This window comes from Limanda limanda, chromosome 20 (genome assembly GCF_963576545.1).
Source record: "Limanda limanda chromosome 20, fLimLim1.1, whole genome shotgun sequence".
In the NCBI taxonomy this organism is placed as follows: Eukaryota; Metazoa; Chordata; class Actinopteri; order Pleuronectiformes; family Pleuronectidae; genus Limanda; species Limanda limanda.
The window spans coordinates 879,549-902,048 of record NC_083655.1 but is presented as its reverse complement, the minus strand read 5'-3'; the positions used below and the strand labels follow the sequence as shown (position 1 = coordinate 902,048).

Genomic DNA, 22,500 nt, shown 5'->3' with positions numbered 1-22,500 from the left:
CTCTGGTATCTTCTCTGGTGTCTCCTCTGGTGTCTCCTCTGGTATCTCCTCTGGTGTCTTCTCTGGTATCTTCTCTGGTGTCTCCTCTGGTATCTTCTCTGGTATCTTCTCTGGTGTCTTCTCTGGTATCTTCTCTGGTGTCTTCTCTGGTATCTCTTCTGGTATCTTCTCTGGTGTCTCCTCTGGTATCTCCTCTGGTGTCTCCTCTGGTATCTCCTCAGGTATCTTCTCTGGTGTCTCCTCTGGTATCTCCTCTGGTATCTCCTCTGGTGTCTCCTCTGGTGTCTCCTCTGGTATCTCCTCTGGTATCTCCTCTGGTATCTCCTCTGGTATCTCCTCTTCTATCTCCTCTGGTATCTCCTCTGGTGTCTCCTCTGGTGTCTCCTCTGGTGTCTCCTCTGGTATCTCCTCTGGTATCTCCTCTGGTGTCTTCTCTGGTGTCTCCTCTGAACCCGGAGCTGAGGTGGAGCAGCGTGTTCTTGCTCTCAGGCAGCGAGCCGCCCCCCCGCTGAGCCGGAGCTCATCCCGGGCTTCCCAGCGAACACGTGTCCTTCAGATCTGAGACAAGAGGCCCAGATCCTCTGGAGGACATCTCTCCTCTCTGGTGTTTGTCGGAGCTTTAGGTTCCTAGCGAGCGGCTCTGGGCTCTGTGAAGCCTCGGCTGCTCGCTGGTGTTTGCAGCTCTGGCTCTGCTCCACGCTGTAAAGAGAGTCGATCTCTGAAACCTTCTCTGACTTGTAGAAGATGTTGATTCTCTCTCACACAGAGAGAAGCTGTGGTTCACTCCACGCAGCAGCAGGTCGACATTCACAGCAGCAACATCTTTATTGCAGAATAAATAACCTTCACTGCACTGAGGTCTGATAAACTCATGCAGGCGTGTTGATGTATTTGAATAATAAACTGAGAAGTGTCCGGACTTCAGGTTCCAACTGGTTCAGCTCAGGACGAGCCCCCCCGAGCGTCTCCAGTAGAAACTGATGTTTGGAGCTGGATTCACACATTTAACACAAATCTGTGGAGATGATTTGAAGCGTTTTGTACGTGTTGATCAACCAGGAAGCTTCAGTTTGACCCCATGTGGCGTCGGACTCTCCCTGTGACCAATCAGAGGAGAGGAGAGTCGTCAGCACATGCGTGTGGATCCTGACATCGAACACGTCACTGATCCGTCACGCTCAGCTTCGTCTGAACGCTTCAGTCGTCGTGACGATCAGCGACCAGGAGGAGTTCAAACTGTTTTTAGAGAAACGTTGACAGGTTTGTGTTTGTGTGGCAGATGAGTCTGAGTTCACTTTCATCTCTGTGCTGACTCAGCATGTGTGTGTTACATGACGAGGATTACACAACACACACACACACACAGATTGTGTGTGGGCTGCTCTGTCCTCTGCTCGTTATTCACTGGGATGAATGAGTCTCACTGACGGACAGCTGGTCTGAGCCCCGCCCACACTGATGTCATCACACGCCACAGGTCATCCTTACCTTCGTCATCACCATCCTCCTCTTCGTCATCCACCTTCATCACCATCACGACACACTGATGCATCATGAGGACGTGTGTGTGTGCGCGTGTGTGTGGGTGTGTGTGTGTGCTGTGTGTGTGTGTGTGTGTGTGTGTGTGTGCGTGCGTGCTGTGCTGTAAAACGATCGAGTGGACGTTCTGATGATGTCACAGTGATGTCATCATGTTTGTTTGTATTTACTCGACTTCATATTTGTGTATATTCCTGCTACAGTTGTTTGGGGTCTAACCCTGCAGAGATTTACTAATGAAGACAACAACACACACACACACACACACACACACACACACACACACACACACACTTACACACTTGTGGCTGTGGAGTCAGTGTTGTTTAATGAGCCGTGTGTTGTTGTGTGTTTGTGGTTTCTCGGGTGGTACTTCAGCAGCGTTTGATGTCAGCCCCAGTACGTGGTGGGCGGGTGGAGACAGAGGGAGATGTAATGTAAATAATGAAAATAATGAGGTGAGAGGAGGACGAGTTAATAACACAAATCTTTAAAAGTTGTATTTTTTCTCATCCTCTCCTTTCATCTGTGGTAGTTTGATTTTGTACCAATATATTGATTTAGGCAGAATGGCTGTATCATGATATTATTGTTGTATCACGTATCATGAGCCTGTATATTCACATGTTTATATAAATACATTTTCACCTTCCTCGGACATAATTGTATTTTTATTCTTAAAAACTGAAATATAATGAGCAAGTTCTTTCTCCATTTGCTTTGTAATTGGCGCTAATTGGGTCAAACCTGGAAATGTCCTGATCGATAAGAGATAAATACCAGGTCATTTAATAAGGAAATTAAGTTTTAGTTTTTAGGGAAATTAGCAGGAAAATAAAAGACTCACGACGTGTTCGTCATAGTTTCTCTGATCCATGGAGCTCGATGGATCAGAGGAATCAGACTGTGACAGAATATCACCAGAATTATTCTGTAAAAACTCAAACCTGTTCAGAGACCTAATTTAATTCAGCTTCTACTGAAACTCTTCTAAGCCAAAGTTATTTCTCATTTCTGAATCTGCTTTGCTATGAAAACACGTCTTTATTTGTTCTGACTGTAGTTTCTCAGAGTTCAGTGAAGGAAACGGTTCAGATCCACGTCCCAGCGTCGTCTGATCAGATCATCAAGTCTCCAGGCGTCACGCTGACAGCGGGGGGGTGAAACTCTGTCTGAGGCAGTCTGCTCCTCCAGCCTCATCAGCGCTCCTCGCCGCCGTGCTCGCCGCCGGCAGAAGGTTAATTTGAAGGCCGAGCGACTGGCGGAGCTTTGATGTCTATGTTTAGACGGAGCGGAGCTGCCATGTTGTCTCTCCCAGTTGCCACGGTGACGGCAGACACACTTCATCTGGAGAGCGGAGAATAACGAGACATCCCAGAGCCTCAGATACCATGAGATACAATTACTGCGAGTGTCCATCTGTCCTCCTGCTGGAGACTCGTCTTTGAACAACAGAGCCGCGGATTTTAATTGAACCGCCGAGCCACGACGAGGTCGAACCCGGCGTGGAGCCGAGAGTCGACTCCGCCCCCTCCTGCTCCCGTCTCACTGACGACTGAACCTCAGAGAGACGCTCTGAAGGACTGGAGTGGACTCAGTTTAACTTGCATCAGGCAGGGACTCTGTCTGTCTCAGGAGACGAAACCACACGTCTCCACGGAGACTCTGGAACCGAGCTGGTCTCATTTCAGTTTGGAATCTCCGGGTTTGTGTTCTAAGCTACGATTTAAAACACAAACCTATCCGATCCTGCAGGAGGCCCGTCCTGTGCTGGGCTGTGATTGGCTCTGTGCTCCTGGGCTGTGATTGGCTCTGTGCTCCTGGGCTGTGATTGGCTCTGTGCTCCTGGGCTGTGATTGGCTCTGTGCTCCTGGGCTGTGATTGGCTCTGTGCTCCTGGGCTGTGATTGGCTCTGTGCTCCTGGGCTGTGATTGGCTCTGTGCTCCTGGGCTGTGATTGGCTCTGTGCTCCTGGGCTGTGATTGGCTCTGTGCTCCTGGGCTGTGATTGGCTCTATGCTCCTGGGCTGTGATGATCAGCTGCTGTCTGTTCCTGTGTGACTCGAGTGTAAGAAGGAACAGAAACATGGATCCTCTCTGGATGAACGGCTGCTTCACCTGTTCAGCTGGTCTGTGTCTCGCTGCAGAGCCGGTGTCTCGCTGCAGCTCCGAGGACGTGAAGTGAAGAACATGTTCGTGTCGGGTGGAGAGGGAGAAGGTCACAGGTGTAGCTCTTTCCTCAGTGTGACAGGAGAGAAGTGATTCCACCTCCAGGAAGGACGAGCTCTGAGAGCAGACTAATGACTCGTCTGCTCCGTGTGTGACTCCATGTCGGACTGAGGGTGTAACCTTTAATGCACCTGTAAGCTAAAAATGTCTCCGTGAGAGGACATGTGGGTCACAGTGTCTCCCTCTGTGATCCTCGTGCAGCTGAGGACCATGAAGCAACGTTCAAAACATAAAACAGGAACCAGACGGTTCCCTCAGCTGTCAGTCTGAAGAACTTCTACTGAAACTGAAGAAGCAGTTTATTCTAGAAAGTGAAGGTTGAGGTTCCTCAGACCTACGGACCAGGAGAGGAGTTCTGGGTTCTGGATCAAACTGAACCTGAAAACACTTTGGACCAATCACAGGAAGCAGAGACAGGATTAAACAGTAGAAGAAGAAGATTGTTGGTTCTGAGCTGGATCAGTTTGAAAGCTTAAGTCTCAAGAGCTGGAAAACTGCTGCTGGAGAACATACAACTAATGTTCTAATCAATGTCACTTTGCTTTTATAAAGTAGCACAAACTACAGTGCTTTTCAATCTTAATCTTAATCTCAATCTTATTGATCCTGCTAGTTGTAGAAATGTTGAAGTTCAGTGCTCAGTTGAAACATGAAGACAAAGTGAAGCTTTCTGCTTAAAACATTCTCAATGATTCTCAAAAGAATTTAGCTTTTGGATTAAACTTGTTGAAAACTGCAGTCACCTGGAAAAACCCCAAAAAGTCACAAGAACATCCACAAGCGAGTGAATGTTTCTCACTGTGTGACATGTTCCTCTCTGAGGGAAACTCCAGGTCACAGAGCGAGGGAGTCACAGTCGAGACAGAAAGAGAAAGAGAAGGAGAAAGGAGAAGGAGAAGGAGAACGTCTCTGAAACTGATGAGAAGCTGCAGACGAGAAGAGACTTGACAGCGTTGAAGTCTGTGAACTGAGCTGAATTAAAAGAGAGTCACTCAGAAGACATGTCTCCCAGTGGAGTGAAGGAGGACATGTCTCCCAGTGGAGTGAAGGAGGACATGTCTCCCAGTGGAGTGAAGGAGGACATGTCTCCCAGTGGAGTGAAGGAGGACATATCTCCCAGTGGAGTGAAGGAGGACATGTCTCCCAGTGGAGAGAAGGAGGACATGTCTCCCAGTGGAGTGAAGGAGGACATGTCTCCCAGTGGAGTGAAGGAGGACATGTCTCCCAGTGGAGAGAAGGAGGACATGTCTCCCAGTGGAGTGAAGGAGGACATGTCTCCCAGTGGAGTGAAGGAGGACATGTCTCCCAGTGAAGTGGAGAAGGACATGTCTCCCAGTGGAGTGAAGGAGGACATGTCTCCCAGTGGAGTGAAGGAGGACATGTCTCCCAGTGGAGTGAAGGAGGACATGTCTCCCAGTGGAGTGAAGGAGGACATGTCTCCCAGTGGAGTGAAGGAGGACATGTGTCCCAGTGGAGTGAAGGAGGACATGTCTCCCAGTGGAGTGAAGGAGGACATGTCTCCCAGTGGAGTGAAGGAGGACATGTCTCCCAGTGGAGTGAAGGAGGACATGTCTCCCAGTGGAGTGAAGGAGGACATGTCTCCCAGTGGAGTGAAGGAGGACATGTCTCCCAGTGGAGTGAAGGAGGACATGTCTCCCAGTGGAGTGAAGGAGGACATGTCTCCCAGTGGAGTGAAGGAGGAGATGTCTCCCAGTGGAGTGAAGGAGGACATGTCTCCCAGTGGAGTGGAGAAGGACATGTCTCCCAGTGGAGTGAAGGAGGACATGTCTCCCAGTGGAGTGAAGGAGGACATGTCTCCCAGTGGAGTGAAGGAGGACATGTCTCCCAGTGGAGTGAAGGAGGACATGTCTCCCAGTGGAGTGAAGGAGGACATGTCTCCCAGTGAAGTGGAGAAGGACATGTCTCCCAGCCAGTGGAGTGAAGGAGGACATGTCTCCCAGTCGAGTGAAGGAGGACATGTCTCCCAGTGGAGTGGAGAAGGACATGTCTCCCAGTGGAGTGAAGGAGGACATGTCTCCCAGTTGAGTGGAGAAGGACATGTCTCCCAGTGGAGTGAAGGAGGACATGTCTCCCAGTGGAGTGAAGGAGGACATGTCTCCCAGTGGAGTGAAGGAGGACATGTCTCCCAGTGGAGTGAAGGAGAACATGTCTCCCAGTGGAGTGGAGAAGGACATGTCTCCCAGTGGAGTGAAGGAGGACATGTCTCCCAGTTGAGTGGAGAAGGACATGTCTCCCAGTCGAGTGAAGGAGGACATGTCTCCCAGTTGAGTGGAGAAGGACATGTCTCCCAGTGGAGTGAAGAAGGACATGTCTCCCAGTGGAGTGAAGGAGGACATGTCTCCCAGTGGAGTGGAGAAGGACATGTCTGCCAGTGGAGTGAAGGAGGACATGTCTCCCAGTGGAGTGGAGAAGGACATGTCTCCCAGTGGAGTGAAGGAGGACATGTCTCCCAGTGGAGTGAAGGAGGACATGTCTCCCAGTGGAGTGAAGGAGGACATGTCTCCCAGTGGAGTGAAGGAGGACATGTCTCCCAGTGGAGTGAAGGAGGACATGTCTCCCAGTGGAGTGAAGGAGGACATGTCTCCCAGTGGAGTGAAGGAGGACATGTCTCCCAGTGGAGTGAAGGAGGACATGTCTCCCAGTTGAGTGAAGGAGGACATGTCTCCCAGTGGAGTGAAGGAGGACATGTCTCCCAGTGGAGTGAAGGAGGACATGTCTCCCAGTGGAGTGAAGGAGGACATGTCTCCCAGTGGAGTGAAGGAGGACATGTCTCCCAGTGGAGTGAAGGAGGACATGTCTCCCAGTCGAGTGGAGAAGGACATGTCTCCCAGTCGAGTGAAGGAGGACATGTCTCCCAGTTGAGTGGAGAAGGACATGTCTCCCAGTGGAGTGAAGAAGGACATGTCTCCCAGTGGAGTGAAGGAGGACATGTCTCCCAGTGGAGTGGAGAAGGACATGTCTGCCAGTGGAGTGAAGGAGGACATGTCTCCCAGTGGAGTGGAGAAGGACATGTCTCCCAGTGGAGTGAAGGAGGACATGTCTCCCAGTGGAGTGAAGGAGGACATGTCTCCCAGTGGAGTGAAGGAGGACATGTCTCCCAGTGGAGTGAAGGAGGACATGTCTCCCAGTGGAGTGAAGGAGGACATGTCTCCCAGTGGAGTGAAGGAGGACATGTCTCCCAGTGGAGTGGAGAAGGACATGTCTCCCAGTGGAGTGGAGAAGGACATGTCTCCCAGCCAGTGGAGTGAAGGAGGAGATGTCTCCCAGTGGAGTGAAGGAGGACATGTCTCCCAGTGGAGTGGAGAAGGACATGTCTCCCAGTCGAGTGAAGGAGGACATGTCTCCCAGTGGAGTGAAGGAGGAGATGTCTCCCAGTGGAGTGAAGGAGGACATGTCTCCCAGTGGAGTGAAGGAGGACATGTCTCCCAGTGGAGTGAAGGAGGACATGTCTCCCAGTGGAGTGAAGGAGGACATGTCTCCCAGTGGAGTGAAGGAGGACATGTCTCCCAGTGGAGTGAAGGAGGACATGTCTCCCAGTGGAGTGAAGGAGGACATGTCTCCCAGTGGAGTGGAGAAGGACATGTCTCCCAGTGGAGTGGAGAAGGACATGTCTCCCAGCCAGTGGAGTGAAGGAGGAGATGTCTCCCAGTGGAGTGAAGGAGGACATGTCTCCCAGTGGAGTGGAGAAGGACATGTCTCCCAGTCGAGTGAAGGAGGACATGTCTCCCAGTGGAGTGAAGGAGGAGATGTCTCCCAGTGGAGTGAAGGAGGACATGTCTCCCAGTGGAGTGAAGGAGGACATGTCTCCCAGTGGAGTGAAGGAGGACATGTCTCCCAGTGAAGTGGAGAAGGACATGTCTCCCAGTGGAGTGAAGGAGGACATGTGTCCCAGTGGAGTGAAGGAGGACATGTCTCCCAGTGGAGTGAAGGAGGACATGTCTCCCAGTGGAGTGAAGGAGGACATGTTCCACAGATTCATAAACCATCCTCTTCAAACTATTACTGCTTTGTAAATGAATGCATGTTAACAAGCTGAATAACAAGATTACAGTAATTATCATATGTGAAGGAGCTCAGAGCTGAAAGCAGGATGAAGATGAAGATGATGAAGATGATTGAGAAATTAAGCTTCAGAGGAAACTTGAGAGAAGAGATTAGTGACGAGCAGAGGAAGTTGAGCTGAAGTGATGACAGCTGGAATCAGACTCGACTCCACATGAAGACGTCAGATCTGATGGAGTCTGTGGAGCAGCTGCTTCACCAACATCTGCTGAGGAGCTCGTCAGCAGAGAACATGGTCCTGACGTCCCTGCATGTGGGCGGAGCTTCTCTCTCCTGAACTCTTAACTCGTTAGAGAGGACGTCTCTGTTACGATCTGACGTATAAATTATTCCTGCACACTTCCACTACCACAGAGTGTGTGTTTGTGTGTGAAGAGACAAAGTCTGTCACCCGTCAGCAGCAGTGCGTCCTCAGGGACACACACACACACACACACACACACACACACACACACACAGACACACACTCTGTGCAGTCGGGTGTGTCAGCCTCATTAACGTGTGGACGTCTTTATTAAGGGAATCTTCGGCCGGCTCTTTCCTCATTACAGAGCTCAGGTTGAATCACTGTTTGGAATCAGCTCGCCGCTCTGCCGGTGATTAATCATGTCTGACGCCGTTAAGCGGCCTGGCTCTGCTCTGTTCACTGTGGAGGAGGAGGGAGGGAGAGGAGGAAAGGTCGAAAGGTCATGGAGGTTCGGTTGTAACAGGAAGAGAAACAAGCCGAGGTGGAGCAGCTGGATGGAACCAGAGTGAATGTCAAGGAGAGTTTGAGCAGAGTAATTAGAAGCAGGAGGCGGAGTCACGTCTGTTTGAACCCGTGGAGACTCGTCAGCTGTCGGCTCGGATTCCAGGAGACGTGATGCATTCAGGTGCACCCCCCCCGGCTCGTAAAGGGAGCCGCTTTAGCACCAGAGGAGCTCGGTGTAACGAGAAGCAGCAGCGAACTCATGTCACAGTTTACGAGTTTGACTCTTTGCTTCAGGACGAGAGGAGAGGACGAGCGTGGTGTCGTGAAACGGATCCGTTGTGTTGCTGCACGGATTTGCACAGGTTGTGTGTTGCTCTTACTGTTGCTGCACATGAGCGAAGCCACAGTAAGAGCAACACACAACCCACTCACAAAGACACACAAACTAACCCACAAGCAAACAACATAAACAACGTGCATCATCAGGTCAAACTTCTAAATCTGTTTCACACATCCAGTGTGTCAAATAGTGTTTCTGTAGTTTGTGTTTCTCATGTGAAGAAGTGACTTCAACCATCTGAAGGTTTCATGTCGAGCGATGAAGGAACAGGAACCTGGAAGAAGAAGGTTTCAGTTTCATTTCTATCAGCTTGAAGTGTTGTCTTCAGTTTCAGGAGGAAAATGGTTTGAGCCCGACTGTTCCCAACTGTGATAGAGGCCGACAGATGGAGAGGCAGACACACACACACACACACACACACACTGAGCTGTGCAGGCAGGAGACACACACACACACACACACTGAGCTGTGCAGGCAGGAGACACACACACACACACACACCTGAGCGTGTGTGTGTGGAGGTGTGAGGGGATTTCCCTCCTTCTGTTGCTGAAGTCTCACGTCTCATTATCCAGTTTGTCGTCCAGAGAGGACACAGTTTATCCCCCCCCCCCCTATGGACACCAGCACTAATGAAAAGTAGAGCGACGGGTTAAAGAGAGAGAGAGAGAGAGAGAGCGAGCTGTGATCATCTGAACAGGAGTGGAGAGCAGATGAGAAGGAGAGAAGCAGATCCTGATCCTCAACTTCATAGAGATCTGAGAAGTTCTGCTCTTCTCATTCTGAAGTCCAACCCGTCTGGTTCCACTGGTTCCTGAGTCTCTCTCTCTCTTCGTTTGTCTCTCTCTCTCTCTCTCTCTCTCTCTCTCTCTCTCTCTCTCTCTCTCTCTCTCTCTCTCTCTCTCTCTCTCTCTGCAGCTCTGTCCCATTAAAACATCCATAAAGTCTTATCTTCACGATGCTCCTGCAGTGTAGGAAATTGATAAGAATCGTTTCATACCAAGTTTTCCCACCTTTCTATTTTTAAAGAACATTTCCTAAAGTGTTCTCAGACTCGTTCGTCATGGAAACAGACGGAGATGAATCTTTATCTTTCTCAGCCTCACTCCTCTCGTTAGTCTGTTTAATAATCTACACGCTGGTGAACAGGGACTGTTGATTATCACCGAGCGGACCAAGTGTCTTAACCTCCAGGATCAGGACGCTAAGCTACCCCCCCCGACAGCCCCACCCCCCCGCCCGGACGCTTCCCTGTAATCCACCAATAATCACAGCCTGATCTCTGAGCCACACCTGACTGAGAGTGTGTGTGTGTGTGTGAGTGTGTGTGTGTGTGTGCGTGTGTGTGTGTGTGTGTGTGTGCTTGTGTGTGTGTGTGTGAGATTGAGACGACTGATGTGAAACGTTTTATTTAGTCTTGACTTTAAAAGCCAGTAGAGAAAAAACAAGACGACTTTTATTCCCTCTTATTTAAATAATGTCCCTTTTTTCAGGTTAAGTGAGAATAAAGTTTTGAATTTGTCAGAATCAGCAGAAATCGTAAGAAGCATCATCTCAGACGGAGGTGAAGTCTCACAGTTTAACATCTTCAGACCGAGAGGAAGTGGATTTGAAACACACACACACACACACACACACACACACACTCACACACACAAACTCTCACACACAGTTTTTCCCTCTCCCCCCCCCCACTATATTGATCTACAGACCGCGACATGAAGCTGTGTGTTGCCTGGTTACTAATCATTCTGCATAATTTATGTCGTCCTCATTATTAATTCAGCAGTGAAGCTCAATTACAGCCGCCGACTGTTTCAACACATATTGTTTCCATAATCCATATTCATTACTGGAGGCAAATTCCACGCAGCGCTGGCGCCCGGGGGGGGGGGGCGGGGGGGGGGGGGTTCAGGCTTTACAGTTCAGACACGAAGTCGGCGCTCGCGTCCGGGCGACAACGACTGAAGCAGTCGCACAAAATGAGATTTCTCCCGACGCCACAATCAGCACTTTGTAAATGTGTTAGGAAAAAGTTCTGTTCAGACACAGAGAAGAAGAGATGAGTCACCGCCCCCCCCCACACACACACACACACACACACACACCCCCGGCCTGGATCCCCCTGTCCACCTGTGGAAGTTCCACTGATCACTGCTCTGTTCCATTTTACTCTTATGAGTAAAGAAACATGAATATGAACTCGATGGATTCTTGTACTTCAGATCATCTGAAACTGAAAACCTCAGGAAACATGAACTCAGCAGTTTGGAGTTAATCTGGTTTTGTAACATTTTGTGACGTTTGATTCTTTTCTTCGTTGAATAAAACGTTTTCTGACTCAATTCGTTTTGAAGCTGCACAGAAAGTTTTCTGAAGTGATTTTGTTTTCCACGACAGTTTTATACCAAAGAGAATCAGCTCCACAGTTTATCGTTTCAGATTCTAAATGCTAAACCAGCAAATGTCCGTTTCCCCACTTGTGTCTCCCATGATGCATTGCAGTTATATGTCTCTCCACGGAGCTGCCAGCGAGAGTCCATCTATAAATCACTGTGTTGGGAGACTTTGGGGGGGGGGGGGATTTATGGTGATGGACGAGTGTGTGGTGAAGACTTGAGCCTCGGAGGACGGGTCTGAGACTGGGACTGATGGAGGAGGAGACAGCTTCCTCTCCTACTGGAGGTGCTTTTATTTTGAAATGTAGTCAGTTAATGGACAGAACAACAGCTTCGTGATATTTCAAATTAATAAATCTGCAGTGTTTCCAAACTACGACTGTGTTGAATCTCCTCTGCGTTGAAGAGAAGAGGAAGTCACAGGCAGTGGAATCCTGGGGAAGAGGGTGCAGATTGTGTTTGTGTTTGTGTAGCCAAAGAAGTTATAAACTTGTGTGTTTCCAATAACTAAGAGCGGCTGAATTTTCATGATGAGAACCCTGCATCATGAATCACTCTGTCACCTGGACGTATATTCATCTCTATGGCAACCACCATGATCTCTGATGGGTTGTAAAATCTCCTCCACAATTTACTTTAAAAACTGAACTTTTGCAGTGGATTTTTATATTTATTGATATAAATATTGATCAACCTGAGAGCGTTGAAAGGAACCAGGCCGAGCAGCGGAGGTGAATCATCAACATCAAACATTTGATTTGGACTAAAAGATTTTTCCAAAATGGAAAAAAGGCAAAGCTGCAAAACTGTGAATGTAATTATTTTTATTTTGATCCCTAATGTGAAAACCACGTTGTGTTAGAAAGATGAATCCTGAACAGGAAGAGCAGGAAGTCAAGAGGGGGGGGGGGCTCGTCTGTGTTTGTCTGTTAAGAGCATTTAAGTGGATGGAGGGATGAAGGAGGAGGTGAAGCAAGAAGGAACGAGTGCAGGTGGAGACGTAGGGGAGAAAGAAGGGATGGAGAGGTGCAGAGAGAAGAGGAGAGATTCAAATTGAGGGGATAAGAGAGGGAGGAGGAGGAGGAGGAGATGGATGGAGACGAGGGAGAGAGAGAACTGAGAGTGAGTGATGGAAGAGGAGGAGGTGCAGAAAAGAAAAACTGACAGACAGGAAGTATTATTGAAAGTGGAGGAAGAACGAGTGATGGGAGGTAAAGAGAGAGGGAGGAAGAGAAGAGAAGGAAAAACGATTTCCTCTATTTTTAACCTTGTTTGTCGAGTTTTAATCTCTTGATTAAACTTTGCTTCGTTAAGAGTAAATACAGATGAACGTCTCCTCTTCTTCTTCAGCTCGGGTCGGTCCAGTGCCTTTGATCAGAGACTGACGGCTGCTCCTTTGATCTTTAACCTCTGGTTTAACGTCCTGTGATCTTTGGTCTTTGCTCTGATGTCGTCGGCTGTTTGAGAACTAAATTAATCTGAACTGTGTGTTTCCTCTTCTGTAAATTCTCTGAACACATCAGTCTACACACACAAACGCACACACACACTCACACACACACACACATACACACACACACACACTCACACACACACACACTCTCACACACACTCTCACACACACACACGTGATCCGTCTCCTGATCATTAAACAGTGACGTCATTGACGGATGAAGACACAGCGTCACACACACAGATCACGACAGACAACACTAATCTTTCTCTATATCTGAAGAGGAGGTGTCTGGCATCAAGGAGCTGTGGTAGTCACATCACACACACACACACACACACACACACACACACAGACAGACTCACACACACCCCAACAGTGACGTTTGCTCTCAGACGATCTCTCCTCACTCTGCATCGTAAAATGTGTTTTGGCTGACGTGTGTGTGTGTGTGTCTGTGTGTGTGTGTGTGTGTGTGTGTGTGTGTGTGTGTGTGTGTGTGTGTGCCACACTGCAGCTCATTTTCAGTGATGCACACACACACACACACGCAGACACACACTCTGACTGTTGAGCAGCGTCTCTCTCGGCCGCTGCACGTCAGTGTGTGATGATCTCCTCTCGGGTGGAGCTCTTCATCATCAGCTCTTCATCATCAGCTCTTCATCATCAGCTCTTCATCATCAGCTCTTCATCATCAGCTCTTCTTCATCAGCTCAGCCGACAGCTGGAGCAGCTGCTCCCAGACACCCCCCCTCTCCAGTTTATACACCAGACCAACAACTCACAATCTCCAGGTTATAGACCAGGTTAATTGACTTTTGTTTCAAGCTGTTTCTTTTTATTTATTGTTTGAATTTGGTTTTAAATTCCATCGAAGCTCAGAGTGAAACGTCCTCATGCAGAACGCTGCAGTCTGTGATACAGGTGCTCTCTCTCTCTCTCTCTCTCTCTCTCTCTCTCTCTCTCTCTCTCTCTCTGTGATCACATCACTTCATCATGATCCTGCAGCTTAAAACCACAACCACCGCCACCGCACGCCTCCAATAATGCAGTCATAAATATATTCATGGCAAATATAATTAGGAGCAATGGAGACAGATGAGGGGCGAGCAAGGAAAAGAGAAACTGACGAAAAATGATGCATGAGGGAGGAACTGAAAGCAGACAGGGGAGAGGAAGGTGAAGAGGAGGAGAGGAGGATGAATGTACAAATAAACAGGAGAGAAAGAGAGAGAGAGAGAGAGAGAGAGAGAGGGAGAGAGACTCTTAACTGCTCAAGTTGACTTTGTATTGTATAGATCTTGTATCGATCGAGTATTGATTGTGTGTTTGATAGTGATAGTATTGTGTGTGTGTGTGTGTGTATTTGTGTGTGTGTGTGCGTGTGCGTGCGTGTGTGTGTGTGTGTGTGTGTGTGTGTGTGTGTGTGTGTGTGTCTCTCTGACAGAGACGTCTCCATCTCTCACTTTGTTGATTTACCTTTAATTCATTGATAAGTTTGCCAAAATAATTATTGTTTTGTTTTTGTTTCCTGGTGAAAAAACTGATGTCAGTTTATAATTTTTGTCAAAGTGTTTGTTGACGAAATGAAAAGTGAAAAACGATGCAGGAGATAAAAGATGAAATGAGAGGAAAACCTCGCCGAGAGAAGGAGAGAGAATAATGGAAAAGAATGAGGGAGGAGGAGAAGAACAAAGAGGGGAAATAAGATGAGAGACGCTAAAGAGATTTCACAGTAAGGGAAAGAGAGGAATACAAAGAAGTGATGGAGAGGAGGTGAAGGAGGAGGATGGAGAAGTGAAAGGGAGGAGGAGAAAGGGCTTGAAGAGGAGGAGTGAGGAGGAGGAGTGAGGAGGAGAAGGGCTTGAAGAGGAGGAGAAGGGCTTGAAGAGGAGGAGTGAGGAGGAGAAGGGCTTGAAGAGGAGGAGTGAGGAGGAGAAAGGAGGAGTGAAGAGGAGGAGTGAGGAGGAGAAAGGAGGAGTGAAGAGGAGGAGTGAGGAGGAGAAAGGGCTTGAAGAGGAGTGAGGAGGAGAAGGGCTTGAAGAGGAGGAGAGAGGAGGAGAAGGGCTTGAAGAGGAGGAGTGAGGAGGAGAAGGGGCTTGAAGAGGAGTGAGGAGGAGAAGGGCTTGAAGAGGAGGAGTGAGGAGGAGAAGGGCCTGAAGAGGAGGAGGAGTGAGGAGGAGTGAGGGGGAGAAAGTGCTTGAAGAGGAGGAGGAGTGAGGAGGAGAAGGGCTTGAAGAGGAGGAGTGAGGAGGAGAAGGGCTTGAAGAGGAGTGAGGAGGAGAAGGGCTTGAAGAGGAGGAGTGAGGAGGAGAAAGGGCTTGAAGAGGAGGAGTGAGGAGGAGAAAGGGCTTGAAGAGGAGGAGTGAGGAGGAGAAAGGGCTTGAAGAGGAGGAGTGAGGAGGAGAAGGGCTTGAAGAGGAGGAGTGAGGAGGAGAAAGGGCTTGAAGAGGAGGAGTGAGGAGGAGAAAGGGCTTGAAGAGGAGGAGTGAGGAGGAGAAAGGGCTTGAAGAGGAGGAGTGAGGAGGAGAAGGGCTTGAAGAGGAGGAGTGAGGAGGAGAAGGGCTTGAAGAGGAGGAGAAAGGGCTTGAAGAGGAGGAGTGAGGAGGAGAAGGGCTTGAAGAGGAGGAGTGAGGAGGAGAAAGGGCTTGAAGAGGAGGAGTGAGGAGGAGAAAGGGCTTGAAGAGGAGGAGTGAGGAGGAGAAGGGCTTGAAGAGGAGGAGAAAGGGCTTGAAGAGGAGGAGTGAGGAGGAGAAGGGCTTGAAGAGGAGGAGTGAGGAGGAGAAAGGGCTTGAAGAGGAGGAGTGAGGAGGAGAAAGGGCTTGAAGAGGAGGAGTGAGGAGGAGAAGGGCTTGAAGAGGAGGAGTGAGGAGGAGAAGGGCTTGAAGAGGAGTGAGGAGGAGAAGGGCTTGAAGAGGAGGAGTGAGGAGGAGAAGGGCTTGAAGAGGAGGAGTGAGGAGGAGAAGGGCTTGAAGAGGAGGAGTGAGGAGGAGAAAGGGCTTGAAGAGGAGGAGAAAGGGCTTGAAGAGGAGGAGTGAGGAGGAGAAAGGTCTTGAAGAGGAGTGAGAAGGAGAAGGGCTTGAAGAGGAGCGAGGAGGAGTGAGGAGGAGAAAGGGCTTGAAGAAGAGAAGGAGTGAGGAGGAGAAGGGCTTGAAGAAGAGGAGGAGTGAGGAGGAGAAAGGAGGAGGAGAAGGGCTTGAAGAAGAGAAGGAGTGAGGAGGAGTGAAGAGGAGGAGTGAGGAGGAGGAGTGAGGAGGAGAAGAGTCTCACACCTGATTGATTGTGCGTTATCATGAAGTGGAGATTTATTCCGGTGTGTTCCCTCATCTCCCGCGACCTCTCGACCCCAACGCTCATTAGCATAGAAACCACATTCCCCGGCTGCTGATTGGACTGAGGCTGACGAGACCAGGATGTAAAGCAAGTCTGTGTGTGTCTGTGTGTGTCTGTGTGTGTCTGCGTGTGTCTGCGTGTGTCTGTGTGTGTCTGTGTGTGTGTCTGTGCGTGTCTGTGTGTGTCTGTGTGTGTCTGTGTGTGTCTGTGTCTGTGTGTGTCTGTGTGTGTCTGTGTGTGTCTGTGTGTGTCTGTGCGTGTCTGCGTGTGTCTGTGTGTGTCTGTGTGTGTCTGTGTCTGTGTGTGTCTGCGTGTGTCTGTGTGTGTCTGCGTGTGTCTGTGTGTGTCTGCGTGTGTCTGTGTGTGTCTGCGTGTGTCTGTGTGTGTCTGCGTGTGTCTGTGTGTGTCTGTGTGTGTCTGTGTGTGTCTGTGTGTGTGTCTGCGTGTGTTAGCGTGCACAGACCTACGCCGGGGGGGCAGGCAGGTCACACATCATCATAACAAGCAGAAGCATTTCCAATCAGAGCCGGTGATTCTTCCTCTCGCTCTGCGCCCCCCCCCCTCTTGTTGTGTGTGCATGTTTGTGCGCCCGTGGGTGTGTTTGAATATTAGTGCCGAGCCATATCTCCGCCCCCACGCACAAATATTTAGAGGAATGTCCAGATCCTCTCCCGAGCCGCCGCCCACTCGTCACGCAGCCGCTGACCCGAGAGTCTGACGCCAGGAAACCGCCGTCACGAGGCTCCTCCTCCTCTCTGCAGAGGCGTGTCCACGTGAAGCAGCAGGAATCGAACCTGTGGCTCAGGCGGGTTCCTCTCCACTGGCTCAGTGTCCTCCTCACAGACGCTTCGACACGTTCAACACGTCTCCAGATCATCGTTTAGAATCCTTAAACAATGAGTCAGCAGCTTTTTGTCTGATGTGAACAGAGTTTAGTTAAAGACTCGAAGCTGATTGGTCGAGGGGATTTCAGTTTTTACTCGTTGGAGGAAACAAAAGTTGTTTTTCACTTTGAGACGAGGACAGAAAACCACTCATTAGTTTGTGGATCTTCTCCACCTGCTTCCCGGGAGCAGTCGTTATTCAGTTTGGCGGCTGTTAGGTTCAGAAGGTGAAGCATCATCAGTCACATGATGACTCTGCAGTTGTGACTCCGCCTCCAGACGCAGCTTCACGAGGGCTGAACTGAGATGAGACAGTCCGGTCCACGGAGAGTTTATAACCCGTCTCCACATCGTCCTGCTCTCACCATTCTTAGAGATGCTGCAGCCCAGTTAGCAGGTAGCTAGCCTGTTAGCATCATCACCATCCTGCAGTGAATCCTGGGATATGTAGTTCCAAGAGGGATCCACCTGCTGGGAATGGAAGGATGCTTTTTAATTTAGAATAAAACGAAAGGGCCTAATTTGCTTGTTTTCCACTAAAATAACAAAAAACAGAATCTTACCTCTGGAGCTGTTTTGATCATTTTTGTGAAACCTCAGTTTTTCATTCGTACGATGCAGAGGGGGCGGAGCTAACCCGATGTAGCAGAGCGCCTGATAGGTTGATGACGTTCACTCTGCCTGTGAAGGACTGAGCTGCTGGATCCAGTTAAAAGCTGTGAATCCAAATCAATCTCACCTGTTAAAGGCTCTTCAGGTGGAGGAGGAGGAGGAGGAGGAGGAAGAGGAGGAGGAAGAGGTGGAGGAAGAGGTGAAGGAAGAGGAAGAGGAGGAGGAAGAGGAGAAGGAGGGTTTGAAGCCTTCACATGTGAAACACGGATGATAAAGAACAGGATTAAACAGTAGTGATACTGAACGTCCCACACATGTTCACACACGGTGCTGCCTTGATCTCCAGATTCAGTCCCTTTCATATTTATTTATTATTGTATATTTAATGGTATAAAAGCGGGTGACACATCATGATTGACAGCTGAGGTGGACATGTGTAGATCTCCACGTGTTGGTGACAGTGGTTCAGACGTTCTGCTCAGAGGAGGAACCTGAAGGAAACTCTTCACCTGCTGCTCGGCACTCGTACCTTTGGGTCGTGTAACTTTCGGATCATTTATTGCTTTACTTAAGAGACGATATTAAAACATTATCATCTCAGGTTTCTTATATGAAAATAAATTGGAGAAGTTGCCTTTAGAAATTGACCCTGAACCTTGAGGAGTGCAGGCGGCTGAGGAACCGTGGTTTTGAGTTGTGAAGTGATTCTCAGAAAGTTTCTTCTCCTGAGTTTGATCCCGACGGCTTCACTCTCTGCTGAAGGTTTTCCATCTTGTGTTTTCCATCTTGTGTTTTCCATCTTGTGTTTTCCATCTTGTGTTTTCCATCTTGTGTTTTCCACCTTGTGTTTTCCATCTTGTGTTTTCCATCTTGTGTTTTCCATCTTGTGTTTTCCACCTTGTGTTTTCCATCTTGTGTTTTCCATCTTGTGTTTTCCATCTTGTGTTTTCCATCTTGTGTTTTCCATCTTGTGTTTTCCATCTTGTGTTTTCCACCTTGTGTTCCTGAACCAGCGGGTCACGACCCGGACAGAGGTCACGGACACACAGAGTCCGGAGGGTCGACGCATCTGAGAGGAGACGGGTTTGTCTCAATTAGTCTCCGTCCCAGAGGGAGACACCACTTCCCTCTAATCTGCAGCCCAGGCTGAAATCCCCAGAATTACCCATAATCCTCCATTCCTCTGAGCGCTGGCCCTCTGCTCTGACCCCGCCTCCAGGCAGCTCAAGAGTTTTGTTCTGAAATGAGAAATGAGCTGTTTGAAAAACTCCAGCAGAATGATTGATGGCACCAAGTAGAGAAGGAGCTTCTGAAGGTTAGTGGCCGACTGACAGTTCTGCTGACTGAGTTTTATAGTGAAACCGTATTTTACATTTTCAGGACATTTACATCTGCAGCGCTGACCTGGTGTCAGTGCTGGTTTGGTCCCTCAGAGGATAAAGTTCGAATCAGAGGGAAACTGTCTCACACACATTGTTTATTTTTCTGTTTTACACGATCGTGTCGATAAAGTTTGTGTTGAACGGTCAAAGTTAAAGTCGTGAACAAAGGGAGGCGACAGAAAATCATTTAGACTCCAAAGTAAAACAAATGAAGCAGCTGCCTCTGTTAAATACTTTGACTGAGGTGACCCACATTGTCTCATTCGTCCCAACACAATGTCAACACTTCTCATAACAACATGAATCATCTCAGTGTATATGAAATACATATAAATTGTTTTATTGTAGAGGTGTGTGCAGTGAAAAACATCCACAAAGTGTTTACTCTCCTACACTCTGACTGCACATCGGTAGATCTCCACAGGCTGAAGTCGTTCAATGTGTTTTCTTCCAGGAAAATAAATGTCAAATAGATTTTAATATGTTGAAATAATACCTGATGTTATACATATATATAATTTAACACTAATTCCAAATGTCAGAATGAATCTCAGCTCGTCTGTGGTAAAGACGAAGGTTCCCTCTGTCTCTGTCTAGAGTCTGAAACATAACTTGTGTTTCCAGGTTTATTTTCTGCTCCTTCACCTTCTCTTCAATTATGAGGATATTCTTTCATATCTGTCGTGTTGACATAGATCTTCATGTTGCTCATTATGATCATAAGAAGTCTGTAATTTAACTAGAAGCCTTCAGCTTCTCTACATGTTGCTCATCACGCTCCTCTGACCCCGAGCAGCCGTGACTGCACAAGTGTCCTTGAGCAGCCGGCTGGTGGCCTTCAGGGATTCAACCTCTCTGACACAGAGCAGAGAGCAGAGGGCGCTCAATAGTGTATCCAGACATAGTGTGTGTGTGTCTGTGTGTGTCTGTGTGTGTGTGTGTGTGTGTCAGTCAGAACCTGTGAGTGGGAGGCATTCAGATAAGGTTGTATAGATTTATTGACAGCATTAAGTTGAAGTGTTGAATAATATAGAGGAGTCCACTGAAGTAAGTCACAGCAGCTGCTGACTGCTTACACACACAGACACACACACACACACACACACAGACACACAAAGACACACACCCGGTCCACAGTCACAGATAGTTAGTGTTGTTTTCAGTTTGACGTCTGTGCGTTCAGCCATGTTTGATTCGAGCTGTGACACCTGATGTGTGACGGACTTATTTACACATCGATCTAATCAGAACTCTCTGTCTGACTCGGTCTCACACATCTCCAGTTCCTCCACTGGCTCCACACTGGGCATGTGTGTTAAGTGTAATGTGCATTCCCTGTAAAGGCTATTAGTTCTTCCAAAGATCATAGCTCCTGCAGGTCCCTGGTTCCTGCAGGTTGCAGGTCCCTGGTTCCTGCAGGTTGCTGGTTCCTGCAGGTCCCTGGTTCCTGCAGGTCCCTGGTTCCTGGTTCCTGCAGGTTGCTGGTTCCTGCAGGTTGCTGGTTCCTGGTTCCTGCAGGTTGCAGGTTGCTGGTTCCTGCAGGTTGCTGGTTCCTGGTTCCTGCAGGTTGCTGGTTCCTGGTTCCTGCAGGTTGCTGGTTCCTGCAGGTTGCAGGTTGCTGGTTCCTGCAGGTTGCTGGTTCCTGCAGGTTGCTGGTTCCTGCAGGTTCCTGGTTCCTGCAGGTTCCTGGTTCCTGGTTCCTGCAGGTCGCTGGTTCCTGCAGGTTGCTGGTTCCTGCAGGTTGCTGGTTCCTGCAGGTTGCTGGTTCCTGCAGGTTGCTGGTTCCTGCAGGTCCCTGGTTCCTGCAGGTTGCTGGTTCCTGCAGGTTGCTGGTTCCTGCAGGTTGCTGGTTCCTGGTTCCTGCAGGTTGCTGGTTCCTGGTTCCTGCAGGTTGCAGGTTCCTGGTTCCAGGTTGCTGGTTCCTGCAGGTTGCTGGTTCCTGCAGGTCCCTGGTTCCTGCAGGTTGCTGGTTCCTGCTCGTTCCTGCAGGTTGCTGGTTCCTGGTTCTTGCAGGTTGCTGGTTCCTGGTTCCTGCAGGTTGCTGGTTCCTGCAGGTTGCTGGTTCCTGCAGGTCCCTGGTTCCTGCAGGTCCCTGGTTCCTGCAGGTTGCTGGTTCCTGGTTCTTGCAGGTTGCTGGTTCCTGCAGGTCCCTGGTTCCTGCAGGTTCCTGGTTCCTGCAGGTTCCTGGTTCCTGCAGGTCCCTGGTTCCTGCAGGTTGCTGGTTCCTGCTCGTTCCTGCAGGTTGCTGGTTCCTGGTTCTTGCAGGTTGCTGGTTCCTGGTTCCTGCAGGTTGCTGGTTCCTGCAGGTTGCTGGTTCCTGCAGGTCCCTGGTTCCTGCAGGTCCCTGGTTCCTGCAGGTTGCTGGTTCCTGGTTCTTGCAGGTTGCTGGTTCCTGCAGGTCCCTGGTTCCTGCAGGTTCCTGGTTCCTGCAGGTTCCTGGTTCCTGCAGGTTCCTGGTTCCTGCAGGTTGCTGGTTCCTGGTTCCTGCAGGTTGCTGGTTCCTGCAGGTTGCTGGTTCCTGCAGGTCCCTGGTTCCTGCAGGTCCCTGGTTCCTGCAGGTTGCTGGTTCCTGGTTCTTGCAGGTTGCTGGTTCCTGCAGGTCCCTGGTTCCTGCAGGTCCCTGGTTCCTGCAGGTCCTTGGTTCCTGCAGGTCGCTGGTGAATGTGCTGACATGAACCTTTGGAATGTTTTGTTCATGTTCCTTCTCTGTTGTCGTGTGTTTGCAGCGGGAGCCGGGAACAAGCTGGGCTGGGCCTTCGGTCTCGGGCTGGAGAGACTGGCCATGGTCCTGTACGGCATCCAAGACATCCGTCTGTTCTGGAGTCAGGACGAACGCTTCCTCAAACAGTTCAGAGTCCAGGACGTCCAGCAGCACGTCTGTTTCCAGGTACACACACACACACACACACACACAGAGACACGCACACACACACACACACTCACAGTGGGGTGTGTGCAGGTTCACACAGCGGTTACTCTGTCCCTGCTAAACGTTTTCATTGTCAACTCTCGTCTTCACTAATAAAGAACATTTCAAGTGACTGTGGAGGGCAGAGAGGAGAGCAGAGGAAGAAGAGAGAACATTGGAAGGGAGGAAGGAGATAGGGAGGGAGGAAGAGGAAGGACAAAGGGAGGGAGGAAGAGGAAGGAGAAAGGGAGGGAGGAAGACATGATGGGGAGAAACAGGAAACACTAGGAGGGGAAGAAGGAGGGATTTATAAAATGTTTGAGAAATAATGAAACCAAAGAGAAAAAGAGAAAAACACAGGAAAAAGACTGATGTCTGAGGAAGAAGAGAGAAAAGGAAAGATGGAAAGAAAGGAAGAAGAGGTTGCACATACAAAAAGAAAGTGAAGAAAGGAGGGAGCTAAAAGGAAGTGCTGGAAGGAAAGAGTGATATGAAGATAAAGGAGTGATGGGATGGAGAGACGGGAGTGGAGGAGAGAGTCTGTCGACTTATTGATGAACTCAGTTCCTCCAGAGAGACGGAGGCAGCACGGCTCATCTGCTGCCCAGGATCAGTGCTCCTCTCCTGGGCAGCGCCCGGCCACCTC

At 49.4% G+C, this 22,500-nt stretch overlaps 1 protein-coding gene across 2 annotated transcripts in view; it reads left to right on the top strand.

Annotated features, from left to right (window-relative positions):
• The window catches only part of fars2 (phenylalanyl-tRNA synthetase 2, mitochondrial), a 71,116-nt gene that overhangs the window by 29,597 nt on the left and 19,019 nt on the right, over window positions 1–22,500 (top strand). For both annotated transcript variants that reach the window (XM_061093551.1, XM_061093550.1), the window contains exon 8: window positions 21,673–21,833. In XM_061093551.1, the coding sequence (XP_060949534.1) occupies window positions 21,673–21,833 (161 nt within the window). The remainder of the gene's footprint in view (window positions 1–21,672; window positions 21,834–22,500) is intronic.